Genomic DNA, 15,233 nt, shown 5'->3' with positions numbered 1-15,233 from the left:
ATGAATCGCTAAATGTGTTGCTCATCGCAAATCTCGAGAACAGCTGAACCGATTTCGCTAATTCTTTTTATAATATTCCTTGAAGTACGAGGATGGTTCTTACGGAGAGAAAAATTTAAAAAATTGCCTGAAAAAGAATCGACTGTTAGGCGGTACGAAGTTCGGCGGGGCAGCTAGTAGGTAATAAATTACTCTTTTTGATAGTCAGATGTTGGATTTGTAAGATATAGTGGTGATAAATTATTAAAAAAACTTAAAACTAAAGCTAACAGGGTTCCAAGCGCGCCCAGGTCTGAGAAGAGCCCACAACAAACTCAGCCGGGTATTCTTTTTATTATCACCACTTTACAAAATTATTGAAACTTATTAGAACTATCACAAGCCGTTAAGCAACTCATTCCCAAGCTTGCTTATAAATAATGCATTTAAATAATCCTTTACATTGTAATAGGATTTTTCAATAAGTTTACGTTTTACGAAAACTTTGAACTTGTTGAAAGACATCTCCAATTTGTCTTCCGGAAGCTTATTATTAAAACGTATGGAATTACGAGCAAATAGGTATTTTAAAAACCTTATTTATCTCGGAAAATCAAAGAGTTCCCAGGGGGTTTTTGAACATCGCAGACCAAAATACAATTTGTATTTCCCGAAAGTCAAGAACACATTTCTATATTTTGCAACGTCATGCAGCCATTTCAGTAAAAATGAGAATTATTCATACCCGCCGTAATACATATTACACAAAATTCGCGAGCTGCCAAGCCGGGATAACAATGTTTTGTGACGTCTCCCGAGATGATGCACGAGCCATATGCAGCCGCTAAATGTATAACAAAATGTATGTTTGTAACATCGATATACGAGTAAATGACAAGATATGGTCAAGCGAACAAAATTTTTCACGGTTTAGAAACCAAATAAATCAGCGCCACCTCGATACTAATGAACGACCCGTTTGAAATGCAGACGTCACTGAGTTGCATTCTTTGAGTCGGTGCCATTTTGTTTAATTACCCTGTCCATACAAAGTAATCCATACTAATATTATAAATGCGAAAGTGTGTCTGTCTGTCTGTCTGTCTGTCTGCTAGCTTTTCACGGCTCAATCCTTCAACCGATTTTGACGAATTTTGGTACAGGGACAGCTTGCATCCCGGGGAAGGACATTGGCTACTTTTTATCCCGGAAAATCAAAGAGTTCCCACGGGATTTTTAAAACCTAATTCCACGCAGACGAAGTCGCGGGCATCATCTAGTATCATTATATTTCTTGCTAGGTCGTCACAATATTATGCCTGACATGTCTCTTTCGAGTTTAATAGCTTGCCCAATGCTACTGACTCCAAAATCCGTGGGAAAATGTAGAAAGGAGCAAGTGAGATCAGTATCGTAGTATGCGGCACTGCGGTATCCATGCAACTATCAATGTTGGTTGTCAACTTAGAATAAACTCGTTGGTGCAGATTTCAATTTCGCGCGCTGCTCTCCTGGGAGGTGCTTAGGGGTGTCACCTGCGAGAATAATCTATATATATAAAATTCAAAGTCCTGAGTGAGTGAGTGACTGACATATATATCAACGCACAGCCTAAACCGCTGGTCCTAAAGACATGAAATTTAGAGGGTCTATTCTTTGTAAAGAGTAGATATCCACTAAGAAAGGATTTTTCGAAATTCCACCCCTAAGTGGGTTAAATGGGGGATGGAAGTATGGCCTCGTGTCATAGACGTCCTCGCCAAGGCTCGGCCGTCTAACTCACACCCGACCAGAAAATGCTTACTTCCCGGTCTCGTGCAGTAATGTACTATTGATTTTGAAGGAAAAACCTAAAATATTTTAAGAAACTAGACGTTGCCAACCCTGAGGTGTAGTGCAGCGTGTCGCTGTTGGCAGATAAGCAGTTTCTGATGACATTTCACCCGCGGCATCTCATAATGTCTTTACCATTCCCACGTACCCACTACAGAGTGAACTAGAGTGAGGAAACTCTCGGTTTGATCCTGATGGACAACTTTTTTTTTTAATTTATAGACTAGCGCTTGGCTGCAATCAGACCTGGTGGCAAGTGATGATGCAGCTTCAGATGGAGCGCGTTTGCCTAGAAGATGCCTATTCACTCTTGACTTGAAGGTACCCATATTATAATTGGAGGGGGAAACAACTGTCAAATATCAGCCTAGGGATGACGTGAAATTATACCTACCTATAAGTAGTATGACGACCTCCCTGGCGCAGTGGTAAGCACTGTGGTCTTATTAGTGGGATGTCCCGGGTTCGATTCCTGGCAGTGCAGTGGTTAGAAATTTTATAATTTCCGTGGCTAGTTACCACCTTACTGGCAAAGCCGTGCCGCCAAGCGATTTAGCGTTCCGGTACTATGCCGTGTAGAAACCAATAAAGCATGGGTTTAATCAAAACTGCCATACCCCTTCCAGGTTAGCCCGCTTCCATCTTAGACTGCATCATCACTTTCCACCAGGTGAGATTGTAGTCAAGGGCTAACTTTTTTCTAAACTAGCTTAAAACAATTTGAATGGAAGAAAGAAAAACGTTTATTTTTTAAAGCTGTATTACCAGTTAGGTTATCCCGGCGCCTCTCAAAAGACCTCAAGTAGAAGAAGCGCTGGAATAAAGTAGGTTTCAAACCCCTATTTCAAAAATATTGTCTTAGCGGATGCCTACGTCATAATAGCTATCTGCATGCCAAATTTCAACCCGATCCGTCCAGTAGTTTGAGCTGTACGTTGATAGATCAGTCAGTCAGTCAGTCACCTTTTCCTTTTGTACATTTAGATGAATGAATGAATTTATTTATAGTTCATTTAACTAAACTAAGCTAGATAGAGCAACAAAGTAACTTTACCATAATATAAAACATATTGTAATTGAATTTTCTTTACGTGAAAAGTCAAACCCGAGGCTCGATGCCAAATTTCACCAACTACATAGCTTTTCCAAGGCTTTTCCATTTTTTAGGTCAATTAAAAAAGTAGGAAACAGGTTAGGTTATTAATAGAGGCGACTCGCAAAGCTCGGATGTGGATTACATAGTGGAAAAACTCATAACACTTTGGAAACTGGACATTAAAGCAACCCCGAATAGCGAAATATTAGGGTCTGACTATTTTCCTTTTGTATGGAAAACCGTAACGTTCATCCAACGACGTTAGGGTGAAGTTACACGATCTGTACCATGCCACGCGATGCGTTAGGCTGGGGGCACACGATGCGTTGCGGCGCCGTTATTTGACAGTTGTTTTCCTTCAAGTCAAGAGTGAATAGGCATCTTCTAGGCAAACGCGCTCCATCTGAAGCTGCATCATCACTTGCCACCAGGTCTGATTGCAGCCAAGCGCTAGTCTCTAAATTAAAAAAAAAAGTTGTCCATCAGGATCAAACCGAGAGTTTCCTCACTCTAGTTCACTCTGTAGTGGGTACGTGGGAATGGTAAAGACATTATGAGATGCCGCGGGTGAAATGTCATCAGAAATCAGTTGCGTTGGCGGTGCGGCGCCGCTGCGTCATCCTACATAGAAATCGCTGTACCATGCCACGCGATGCGTTAGGCTGGGGGCACACGATGCGTTGCGGCGCCGCACCGCATATATTTCACCGCATCAGCGGGCACACGAGTGGTGCGGCCTCTGTGGTGCGGCGCCGCAACGTTGTTATGTCGCAGCGGCGCCGTAGCAGCGTTGGACAGTGTCCTTCCTTGTGACGCATCAACAACTGAGCGATGCCGCTCCGATCGCCGCCTCGTCTCGGTGGTTGCGGCGGCGGTGCGGCGCCGGAGCGCATCGTGTGACATGCCACAGATATTTCTACGTAAGCCGAACGCAGCGAAACCGCTCAGCCCCCCAATTGTGTAAGAATAATCATTTCATGGCTATCGCAATCGTCAAGAAAATCTGCCCGTTGATTGGCTCATCGATGTATTGATGGATTGGCTGTGAAAAAATGTAATCAGCGAATCAACCAATCAAAGGGTAGAATTTCTTGACGATTGTGATAGCGATGAAATGGTTATTCTTTTACAATCGGGGGCCGGAGCCGCACGCCGCCGCAACGTGTGCCCGCGCTCTTACGTCGTGCGGCGCAGCACCGCACGCGCAACGGACTTGGGACCGAGGCGAGGCGGGGAGGGGCGGTGCGTTGCGACAGACAGTCTGACGGACAAGTGCAATAATTAAGAGCTCGCTTCGCTCAGTCAATAATGTACTGTACAGTTGTATGTTTAAAAAATGTTGCTTTCAAAAATTACACATATATTTTGTAGCAGTAAAAACACTGCAATGTTTTTGACAGCTACCAGCCTTAGAAGAGCTCGCATGCCTCTACAAATTCAAGTAGGCCTCGGGCCTCGTCTAGGCATAAGACAATGATTTGAACATTTACACGTATTTACTAATTAATTATCAAAACCATGGATCCTCCGAGTCCAGAACGTCAAGCTAGTGATATAGAAGTCCAGAAGAAAATGGAGGACGAACATTTACGATTACAGAGACAAGTAACTATATATTTTAAGCTTATTTCGTGGTTTTATTATAACTAGCTGATGCCCGCGACTTCGTCCGCGTGGAATTTGGTTTTTAAAAATCGCGTGGGAACTCATTGATTTTTCGGGTTAAAAAGTAGCCTATGTCACTCTCCAGATCTTTATCTATACCCATGCAAAAAATCACGTCAATCCGTTGCACCGTTGCGACGTGATTGAAGGACAAACCAATAAACCGGCAAACAAACACACTTTCGCATCATCAATCAATCAATCAATACTTATAATAAAACTGTAACCGGTCCAATTCTGTACATTGAAGATATTTTGAAACTTTTTTTGTGAGGGCACTCTATAATCGATACTGAACCCAAAACTGTAATTTTTTTCATTTTTGTCTGTCTGTCTGTCGGTCTGTCTGTCTGTCTGTCTGTCTGTCTGTCTGTCTGTCTGTCTGTATTACGGCCGCGCATCACGCTGAAACTACTGAATGGATTCCAATGAAACTTGGTACGATTTGAGGTCATACTATGAGGAAGAACATAGGATACTTTTTATCCCGAAATTCAACATAGTTCCCTTAGGAGAGGGGATGAAAGTTAAAATGTATACTGAGTTGTAATTCATTAACGCGTAGTCCGATTTCATTAATTCTTTTTTGTTAGAAAGGGGATATTTTAAAGATTGTTCCGTAAATAGTTCAAGGTCATCGGTTTTTAACCGACTGTCAAAAAGGAGGTGGTTCTTTTTTCTACATCGATTTTTTTGAGGTTTCTGGACCGATTTGCATTTTTTTTTTTTATTAGCAGAAGAAGTTTTCGTGGTGGTTCCATAAAAAATTCTGGATCCAACTCCTTAATCTTGATGCTGCAGGGTTACTGCCCACCTAAGTTATCAAGATTCAGGAAGTGTTCATAGGGAATTCACATTGTAGGTACCAAGCAACGACTTTATTCTCAGACTTCAAGTCCCAGCTCCTCAACCCTGACGATGTAGGGTACAGCACTCCTAAACTATAATGATTCAGGAACTGCGGATGGTACAAAATTATTTTAGGTACCAAGCATAGGCTACATAATTAAACTTCGGATTCCAACTCCTCAATCCTGATGCTGCAAGGTACTGAACTCCTAAATCGTGGGGATTTGAGAATTTCTGATAGTGAATTGATATTTAAAAAAAAAATTAAAAAATTTGAATCGACTGTTAGGCGGAACAAAGTTCGCCGGGTCAGCTAGTTTATAATAAGGGTATAAGGGATGGATGGGTTTAAACTAGCAAGTTTGTGGAATCCAGTGGTAGAGTTATGCAAACCAGCAGGGCGATTGTCTAAAACCTGCATCAATCATTATTACAATCTCAATTGTTCTGATTGGCTGAATTTGTGCGATTCTTGTTGCAACAATGCATTGTGGCCAATAGTGAGCGAGCATTAACCAATCAGAGATGATTGCGATCGTGACATTGTAGCTGTCAAACAACCGCGGTAGGGCCACGGGACAGCATCGTACGACATCAAAAGTTAGTAGTGACGTTGTGAGTATATTTTGCCGGACAGCTCGTGAAGTTCCAGCGAAAAGAACAAGAAAGAGGGTAGTTTGCTACTGCCCTTCACAGCTCAACCTTCATCTCTCAGCAGCACCGCAGTCCCGTCGGCGGCGGTAATCATTTAACATCAGGTGACCCGCACGCTCGTTTTTTTTAGGGTTCCGTACCTCAAAAAGAAAAAGGGAACCCTTATAGGATCACTTTGTTGTCTGTCTGTCTGTCTGTCTGTCTGTCGGTCTGTCAAGAAACCTACAGGGTACTTCCCGTTGACCTAGAATCATGAAATTTGGCATGTAGGTAGATCTTATAGCTGACATTCGGGGAAAAATCTGAAAACCGTGAATTTGTGGTTACATCACACAAAAAAAATTAAATTGTGGTCATGAACAAATATTGCTATTTTCAACTTTCAAAGTAAGATTACTATACCAAGTGAGGTATCATATGAAAGGGCTTTACCTGTTCATTCTAAAACAGATTTTTATTTATTTTTAGGCATAATAGTTTTTGATTTATCGTGCAAAATGTCGATAAAATATGATTGTAGTACGGAACCCTCAGTGCGGGAGTCTGACTCACACTTGGCTGGTTTTTTTTTAAATAATCAAACAAACAAACTGTTCCAGGTTCGCATGATACAGACCGACCGGCTGCACCGCTCGCTGGGAGTCCACCCTCAGTTCCGCCGACAAGATCACCTGTTGCGCACTCTTAAGAAGGAGTACCTCAACCTTTATAAGGACCTTAAGGTATACATCACTGGCTGATGCCCGCGACCTCATCCACCTAGGTTTAGGTTTTAAAATCCCGTGGGAACTCATTTCCCACAACCCCATTTTCAACACTTTTCGGGATAAAAGTAGCCCCCATGTCCTCTCCAGGGTCTTTAATCTATTCATCCAAAATATCACTTCAATTGGTTGCTCAATTGCGGCGTGATTGAAGAACAAACTAAATAACCAATAAACACTTGAAAATAAAAATTAAATTAATTTATTTCATACTAGGTGATGCCCGCGAGTTCGTCCGCGTGAGTTTCGATGTTTGAAAATCCCGTGGGAACTCTTTGATTTTCCACTAATATTAAAAATGCGAAAGTCTGTCTATCTGTCTGTCTGCTAGCTTTTCACGGCCCAACAGTTCACCCGATTTTGATGAAATTTGGTACAGTAAATTCGTAAGCATCCCGGGGAAGGACAGCTTACTTTTTATCCCGGAAACTTGAAGAGTTCCCACGGGATTTTTATAATCCTAAATCCACACACACGAAGTCGCGGGCATCATCTAGTCTTCTATAAATGGGTTATCAATAAATCAGTTTGTCGATTCCAGATAGCAAGATCAGGAGCACACAAGAAGAATGACAAGAAGATGAAAAACAATCTGACGCGAGCCCTCCTATCACGGACCCAACACGAAGAAGAATGTGAAGGTAAATAACTTAGAATAGAGACTAAAGCACTGAAATTGACATATTTTCTTCATATTTTCAGAAAGACTGACTCTAATGGAGCAAGTAGAGGAATTGTTGCAGCGAAAGAATAAAGAGTTACTTCAAATAAATAGCAAAGTCATAGCGAATAATGGAGAGGCGAGTTCAGTAACTTGTTGTAACTTAGTTTGTTTCAAGTATACTTAGTTTTTGTTTTAAATTATAGTATGGTTTTTATATTTAACTAGCTTATGCTCGCGACTTCGTCCGCGTGGACTACAAAATTTCAAAACCCTATTTCACCCCCTTAGGAGTTGAATTTTCAAAAATCCTTTCTTAGCGGATGCCTACGCCATAATAGCTATCTGCATGCCAAATTTCAGCCCGATCCGTCCAGTAGTTTGAGCTGTGCGTTGATAGATCAGTCAGTCAGTCAGTCAGTCAGTCAGTCAGTCAGTCAGTCAGTCACCTTTTCCTTTTATATATTTAGACTATAGAAAGTATACTTTACTTTATAAAATAAGCTTAAATCTAAATCAAAAGTTTAAAAAAACAACATTAAATTTAAAACTAAAATAAATTAAATCCATACTCCATACTAATATAATAAATGCGAGTGTGTCTGTCTGTCTGTCTGCTGGCTTTTCACGGCTCAACCGTTTAACCGATTTTGATGAAATTTGGTACAGAGATAGCTTGCATCCCGCGAAGAACATAGGCTACTTTTAATCTAGGAAAATCAAAGAGATCCCACGGGATTTTTAAAAACCTAAATCCACGCGTACGAAGTCGCGGGCATCATCTAGTCAAATATAAAACCTCATAGAGACCACCGCAGCGAGGCATGCTGGCAGGCAGTCAGTCAGTCACCTTTTCCTTTTATACATTTAGACGACAGAATCGGCGCCAGTGGCGCTCTCCCGTGCAGTTGGCTATAACCAACTCCCATCGGCGGTGTTCCCACTAGATTATAACATGGGGTTATTCAAGGGGCGGACCAACAAATTCCTAAAAGGCCGGCAACGCATCGGCGGCTCCTCTGGTGCTGCAAATGTTCATGGGCGGCGGTAATCACTTAACATCAGGTGACCCGCCTGCTCGTTTGCTCGCTATATCTATTTTAAAAAAAAAACCTCCATCCGTGGCCGAAATTCGTTTGGGAGAACATTAAGTAGTATTATTATATAGAAGACAGCGCAAAAATAGAACTGTCTATACATCAACAGCTAGAAGTACGCAGAGGTGTCAGTGAGAACAGACTGCAGTCCGCGGAGAACAAGCTCGAAGTGGCAATGTGGAGATTCAACGAGGTGCAGTGCGAGAATAAGAAGATTCGACAGGAGATTGAGCACATGCTCAATGACAGGTAAGAAAAAGGCTAGCTAAATGAATAAGCTATGAGAGTGGTTTACTAAGACATTGAAATTATGAATATACTTAATAATAAATTTTGACATAAGTACTATAAATAAATCAACACTAATAAAAACTAAATATTGACTACTTGAATTGACATTAAATAAAATATTAAATAATAAGAATAATATTATAGATTGATTAATATTGTAATACCTGCTTTATCTTTAACTATTCTTGTGTTAACTATAGTCATATTTTGTCATGAATTATTGTAACAAATAAAAATGCTTGTACCTAATTAACTATAAAATTAATGTAACTTTTGAAGTATCGATTGGAAATAAAGGCTTTATTTATTTTTATTTTTATTTATTTATGATAGTGGTTAGGAGGTCCACCGCTTAATCGGAAGTCGGGAGTTCGATCCCGGGCACACCTCTAACTTTTCGGAGCTATGTGCGGTTTAAGTTATTAAATGTCACTTACTTCAACGGTGAAGGAAAACATCGTGAGGAAACCTGCATACCTGAGAGTTTTCCATAATGTTCTCAAAGGTGTGTGAAGTCTGCCAATCCGCACATGGCCAGTGGGTAGACTATGGCCCAAACCCTTCTCACTCTGAGAGGAGACCCGTGCTCTGTAGTGAGCCGGCGATGATTTGATCATGATGATGATGAAATGAAGCTGTGACAAACACACACACGAGTGATCCTATAAGGATTCCCTTTTTTATTTGGATGTACGGAATCTTAAAAATAAAAAAAACTTCGTCCAAATCTTTTTTACAGAGCACTCTTCAACCAATCATGGACGAAAATGATGTCAGCTCTGGACAAAGGCAAGAAGTTCCTAACGGATCTATTCGAGTCGTCCACCCTGGCGTACGACCAGAGAGACGAGTGGTGCTCCAAACTCAAGTCTGTTCAGGAGAAGGGGAAAGTTGATCAGATGGTACAAATTCAGGTGAGCGAAATTCCCCATTAACTTCAGATCCAAACCCTTTGCGATTTTTTTTTAAATAAAAAGAATATTAGCCATGTTAAATGGCTAATATTCCTGTTTCCTCTCCAAATAAGCTTCAAGCTTGAGCTAAGAGTAGGTACGACAATCGTGCAACAGGCGGGGTTTGAACCGTCGAACTTTCGGTTTTCAGTCCACTCCTTTACCAGTTGAGCTATTGAGGCTCTAAAAGGCTTTTCTGGAGACGCAGCGCGTTGCGCATCGCGTGGTGTGTTGCGTCTCTTGTCGTACTACGCCATATAACAAGCAAACGCTTCTGCATAAACTCTCTCATACTTGACCATAATGTTTGAGCGACGCGTCGCGTCTCGAAAGAAAGAGCCCTTAAGCGAGTCGAACATGGTTACAAACAATAGGCATTATAAGAAAGCTCAGAGTCACTCGGCAGGCAATGGAGAGAGCTATGCTTGGAGTCTCTCTATGTGATCAAATCAGAAATGAGGAGATCCATAAGAGACTTAGAGTACCGACATAGCTCAACGGGTTGCGAAGCTGAAGTGGCTATGGGCAGAGCACATAGTTCGAAGAACTGAATAGACGTTGGGTTCTAAGGTGCTAAAATTGCAACCTCGCACTAGAAAGCGTTCAACAGGTTCAACAGATGGAGGGTGAACACTTTCAATGAAAAGTTTCAAATAAGTTGAGGAATGAAATCTTTAACCAGCTGCTCGATTGCGGTAGAATGACAGCTTCAATGTCACGATCGCAATCACCTCAAATTGGTTGGCACTCGTTCACTATTGGTTACAATTCACTGTTGCAACAAAACGAACACCATAAATTCAGCCAATCACAACGATTACGATTGTAATAACGATTGATGCAGTCGACCTACTGGGTCCAATAAATTCAAAAATTTAATTATTTGTTTCAGGAAATGAGGGACTTACAAAAAGCTTTTGACCATGAGATGAAGCTTTACAACTTCCTAGCAAAGAAAGGTGTCATGAGAATCAATAAGAAGGTGGAGAAAACTGAGGAGGTACAGAAGAAGAAAGTAGAAGAAGATATCGAGAAGGATTTCGAGGCGCATTCTAAAATATTCAGCGACATTAATGTAAGTAATTTATGTAAAGGATTTATGGAAAGGAAGCCTGGGAATGAATTGCCAAACAGCTTTGATAGTAGTTCTTTAGGTATAAGTGATTTTGTCCGTCCGCCTTCTAATCGGAGGTCGGGGTTCGATCCCGAGCACGCACCTCTAACTTTTCGGAGTTACGTGCATTTTAAGTAATTAAATATCGCTTGCTTTAACGGTGAAGGAAAACATCGTGAGGAAACCTGCATGCCTGAGAGTTCTCTACAATGTTCTCAAAAGGTATGTGAAGTCTACCAATCCGCACATGGCCAGCGTGGTAGACTATGGCCAAACCCTTCTCACTCTGAGAGGAGACTAGTGCTCTCTAGTGAGCCGGCGATGGGTTGATCATGATGATGATGATGAAGTAATTTTGTAAAGTTGTTGTGATGGTACGGTGATCGTCTCTGCTTCTTTCGATTGATGGGCTATAATGAGGAAATTCAAAAACAAGTAAATCGGCTAAACTTTGGGACACTATTTGTATTCGGAGTCATATGTTATCTTAGGTATGGCCAAGTACATGGCAGGCACAATTCGTCGGACGGACATGTAGACCTTGCCAATCAAACTTCCAGATTTTCGCGGTTAGATGATGAATTTTATTTCAGAGATCTACTATTTTGACTCATTCAACTCTCTCGGATGAAAATCCTGAGGAGGGAAAAAAAAACAGCTAGGTTATGCGTTCTGGCTTGGATGAAGGGTCGGTTGGTACATGTATTTGCCAATAAGGCCATCGTTCTACTGACCAAAGCCTCTACTAGCACGGGGGACCCTGCGCTGGACACCAGCCTTTCAACATTGTTATGTGGGGCACAGCCGACCTCCCTGTTATTTCGCTACGAAGCGTTTGGTAGCCTGTCGTGGAAGACAAGGTTCTTTTCTTGAGCTAAAAGCTCGCCCCTTACCATGGTATAATTTTGTATATATATATATATTCGTTCAGTTATGTCTAAGTTGGCCAACTTAGGTGTCGGGAGGTCGAAGCTGTAAGACATGGCGTGTTTTGGTGTGCCGAGGCTTTGCCGCCAGGACGCCGTCATATCGACCGTGTGCCTTTTTACATTAAATCCGACCTTATAGGTCAAGGATATCAAACTAATAGTTCTCACACATTAATACTTTCAGTGTCCCGCGGTTTAGGCCGGTATGTAACGCCGTCCTATAGCTCTCGGAATGCGGCGTAACGATGACACACAAAAAAAAAGGTCTGTACCTGTTCTACTGTTCACCAACGGCCCCGTTACTCGTTCATACAATCTGCTTGCGCTGTGTGCTGGTTGTAAGTCGCACTGACCCAGTTTTGACTCGCCTGCTTTCCACTCGAGGGTCGGGGATTCGAACCCGAAAGATAACCCTTTAGTAGTCGTAGTTGTGTATATTCAAATTAATTAAATATCACTTGGTTCGTCGTAGAAAGAAAGCATCGTGAGGTAAACCGCAACCTGAGAGTTCTCTATGGAGCCCGCGCTCAGTAGTGAGCCGGCGAGGGTTGCTCATGATGATGGTGATGGTATCGTGGTAGCTGATAGTTCAAAACACACCACATTATCCAAATTATTAGTGCAATTTTGCCTACCCAGTCAATGTGTATTTTGGCAAGGGTCGTCCCATCTGACTGCGTTAGTCTGTCAATTTTATTCTATTTCTTATTTACTATTAGATAAGAGCTAATATTGTGAATTCGGTGTACTGCTGAAAAAAAAAGGAACTAGCCTAAACTTTACTTAATAGTAAGAGTCGTGATATAGGTAATATGAGAGATTTAATATTGGAGTCCGACACATGGAACCATGTATCTACGGCATTTTTGAACACACACAGTTCGATCGTTTTACCTCTAAAATGAATTTGAGCTCCATTATTAAATGTCTATAGAAGGTATCTAGACGTGATAAATAAAAGATGATATTTATACTCAAATGCTTTTATTTCTGGTAAATAAGTTGTTTTATTTACTCTCACAGTTGAGTATTTTTAGAAAAAAAAGAAACTGGTATTGTGATTTAGACGGAATTTTAAATGTGTTTGTTACATTTAAAACCCGCCAAATGTTCGCTTCCTAGGCCAATCTATTTAGAAGGGAAAAACGAACATTTAAACTTTAAAAACCCTTACGGCCGCGCAGTTTATTTCACAATCAATTACACACATAATATGTCATAAAATTTAAGAGAGATTTCTTAAATTTTATTCCTAAAAAACGAATTAGAGTTAAAGACACACTGTACACACGGTTATATACATAATCTAGCACAAGTATTTATTCTAAATACATCTGAACCTAGTTACACAACTTGTCCGGTTAAAACCACCTTCGGTATATTCTTTCTAATTTAAACCTACTCGCGAGGTTCACAATACGCCCCCACTTCTCTCGACTATGCATACACAATGCGGTGATTAGGTATAATATGAAATTTTCACACGCTAAACCCGTGGTCCACTCCATCCAAGCCCAGGGTTGAGACCATTGCCTACGTCTAGCATGATATTGGTCTTCTAGATTATTTTCTAGATCTATTTCTTCTAGGTATACCGGCTAATCAATTTTATAAGCTTAAAAGTTGTGGAACCACTTTCAAAATTTACACTAAATACAATAATCTGGGTACTTCACCATTAAACCGCCGCTGGCTCGAACACACTGTCTCTATAACCTTATCTTATTTCTCAGGACAAATTTTAACAATACACTATACTATAATTTTAATCTACACTCCAATTTTGCAAAGGAAGCTCAAAATATCTCGAATGGACGAGGTCGCGAGGTTCGCGCTGGGATTTGTACTTCCGACCCGAGCCGAAATCCTGCCTTGACTGCCCTCCGTTCTTTTTCCAGTTCTCCCTAAAGGTCCCCGTGGTCGTGTTTCGTCACGCCCACAGTTCTCTGAAAACCAAAAACAGACAGGGGAGTACGGTTCTCTGATTGGTCTCCTCTTGCGCACAAAATTACCCTATTGGCCGAAAACAAAATTGCGTTCCAGGCCCCACCTCCAAAAATCTGTCCACATTTGTTCGCAGATACTTGTCGCCTGTTATTTGTCCCTAGACATATGATTGCCATTAAGTATTAGTTTTTGCCGTGTTTAGCCAGAAATTTTAAAATAACTCACGCATTTCTTGACGTCTTTATTAACAAACGCACTCTCTACTCTCGATAATTTGTTTTTTCTGTATTTAAAATTTATGGTCGCCTTTTTATTTTTCTTTCTTTGTTTTAGATTTATTGCCTTAGTTTTGAGAACGCCATAGAATCGTGTATCACACGGTAATAAATTTGGTGATTTATGAGTGACCATCTCACACGCCCCCAAATCGATTTTTTAATACACGTAATAAACCTCTATGTCCTTGCATCAAACATTAGTTGTTTCAAAAATCTATTTCCTTTACAATATTCACACGCTAATCCTAAATTTCCCACGCTTAGCCATCATATTCCCAGGCAAGACAATAACCTATTCAACTCGGGTATTTCCTTTTGTTAGAGTACTTCGAACTAATCGTTTTATGACCGCGGCGCCAACATTCTTCGCTTCTTTTCTATACTCTAAAGTTACCTTCCTTCTAGTTGTTTACATAATAGCGAAACAAGTGAATGGCATTGTAGTTACCTCTGATCTTATCAGAATGAACGTCAACTAATGTATATACATTATTGCATGGGACTGCCCCTATTATGTAAGGCCCTTCATAGAGCCGCATAAATTTCCTTGTCAGCTTTTTATCCGCATCTGACTTTGCAAAAGTCTTAAGTTTCACCAAATCGCCTACCTCGAACTGTATTAACTTATGGTTCTTGTTATAATGAAATTCTCTACGTTCGGCCGCCCTAGCTATGTTCTGTCGCGCATGTTGTCGAATCTGATCCAACGTCTCCCCTTGCAAGTCCGACCCTGTCGCTACTTCAACGTTAAAGTCAGTTGATAACTGGGTCCGTTTCCCACATACTAACTCATTTGGTGAATATCCAGTCGTAGTATGTACTACCTGGTTGTAGCAATCTTCTATATCCACTAGCAGATCTACCCACGAACGGTGTGATTTATCGCAATACGTCCTGAATAACCTCCCTAGCTCTTTATTCACCCTTTCCGTCGAATTTGGTCGCGGATTCCTAACAGATGTATGTGTTAATTCGATACCTAGTTGACGGATACCTGACTCGAACACCTTCGAAGTAAAGTTCGCGCCTCTGTCCGAGCATAATGTTCTAATCGCGACCTGCCTATGAAACTTTTTAACACAGGTTAATGTAGCTTTCCCACTAGCCTGGCGTAGTGGGTATA

At 41.0% G+C, this 15,233-nt stretch overlaps 1 protein-coding gene across 1 annotated transcript in view; it reads left to right on the top strand.

Annotated features, from left to right (window-relative positions):
• The first annotated feature begins 4,228 nt into the window (after positions 1-4,228).
• The window catches only part of LOC117993571 (coiled-coil domain-containing protein 63-like), a 19,934-nt gene continuing 8,929 nt past the window's right edge, over positions 4,229-15,233 (top strand). Inside the window, exons 1-7 of the mRNA XM_069506895.1 lie at positions 4,229-4,513; positions 6,676-6,798; positions 7,382-7,481; positions 7,543-7,644; positions 8,712-8,847; positions 9,629-9,803; positions 10,735-10,917. Of these exons, the coding sequence (XP_069362996.1) occupies positions 4,427-4,513; positions 6,676-6,798; positions 7,382-7,481; positions 7,543-7,644; positions 8,712-8,847; positions 9,629-9,803; positions 10,735-10,917 (906 nt within the window). The 5' untranslated portion in view covers positions 4,229-4,426. The remainder of the gene's footprint in view (positions 4,514-6,675; positions 6,799-7,381; positions 7,482-7,542; positions 7,645-8,711; positions 8,848-9,628; positions 9,804-10,734; positions 10,918-15,233) is intronic.

The sequence above is a fragment of the Maniola hyperantus genome, chromosome 24 (genome assembly GCF_902806685.2).
Source record: "Maniola hyperantus chromosome 24, iAphHyp1.2, whole genome shotgun sequence".
Taxonomy (NCBI): Eukaryota; Metazoa; Arthropoda; class Insecta; order Lepidoptera; family Nymphalidae; genus Maniola; species Maniola hyperantus.
The sequence above is the reverse complement of the archived record's forward strand: the minus strand, read 5'-3'. Positions and strand labels throughout refer to the sequence as shown.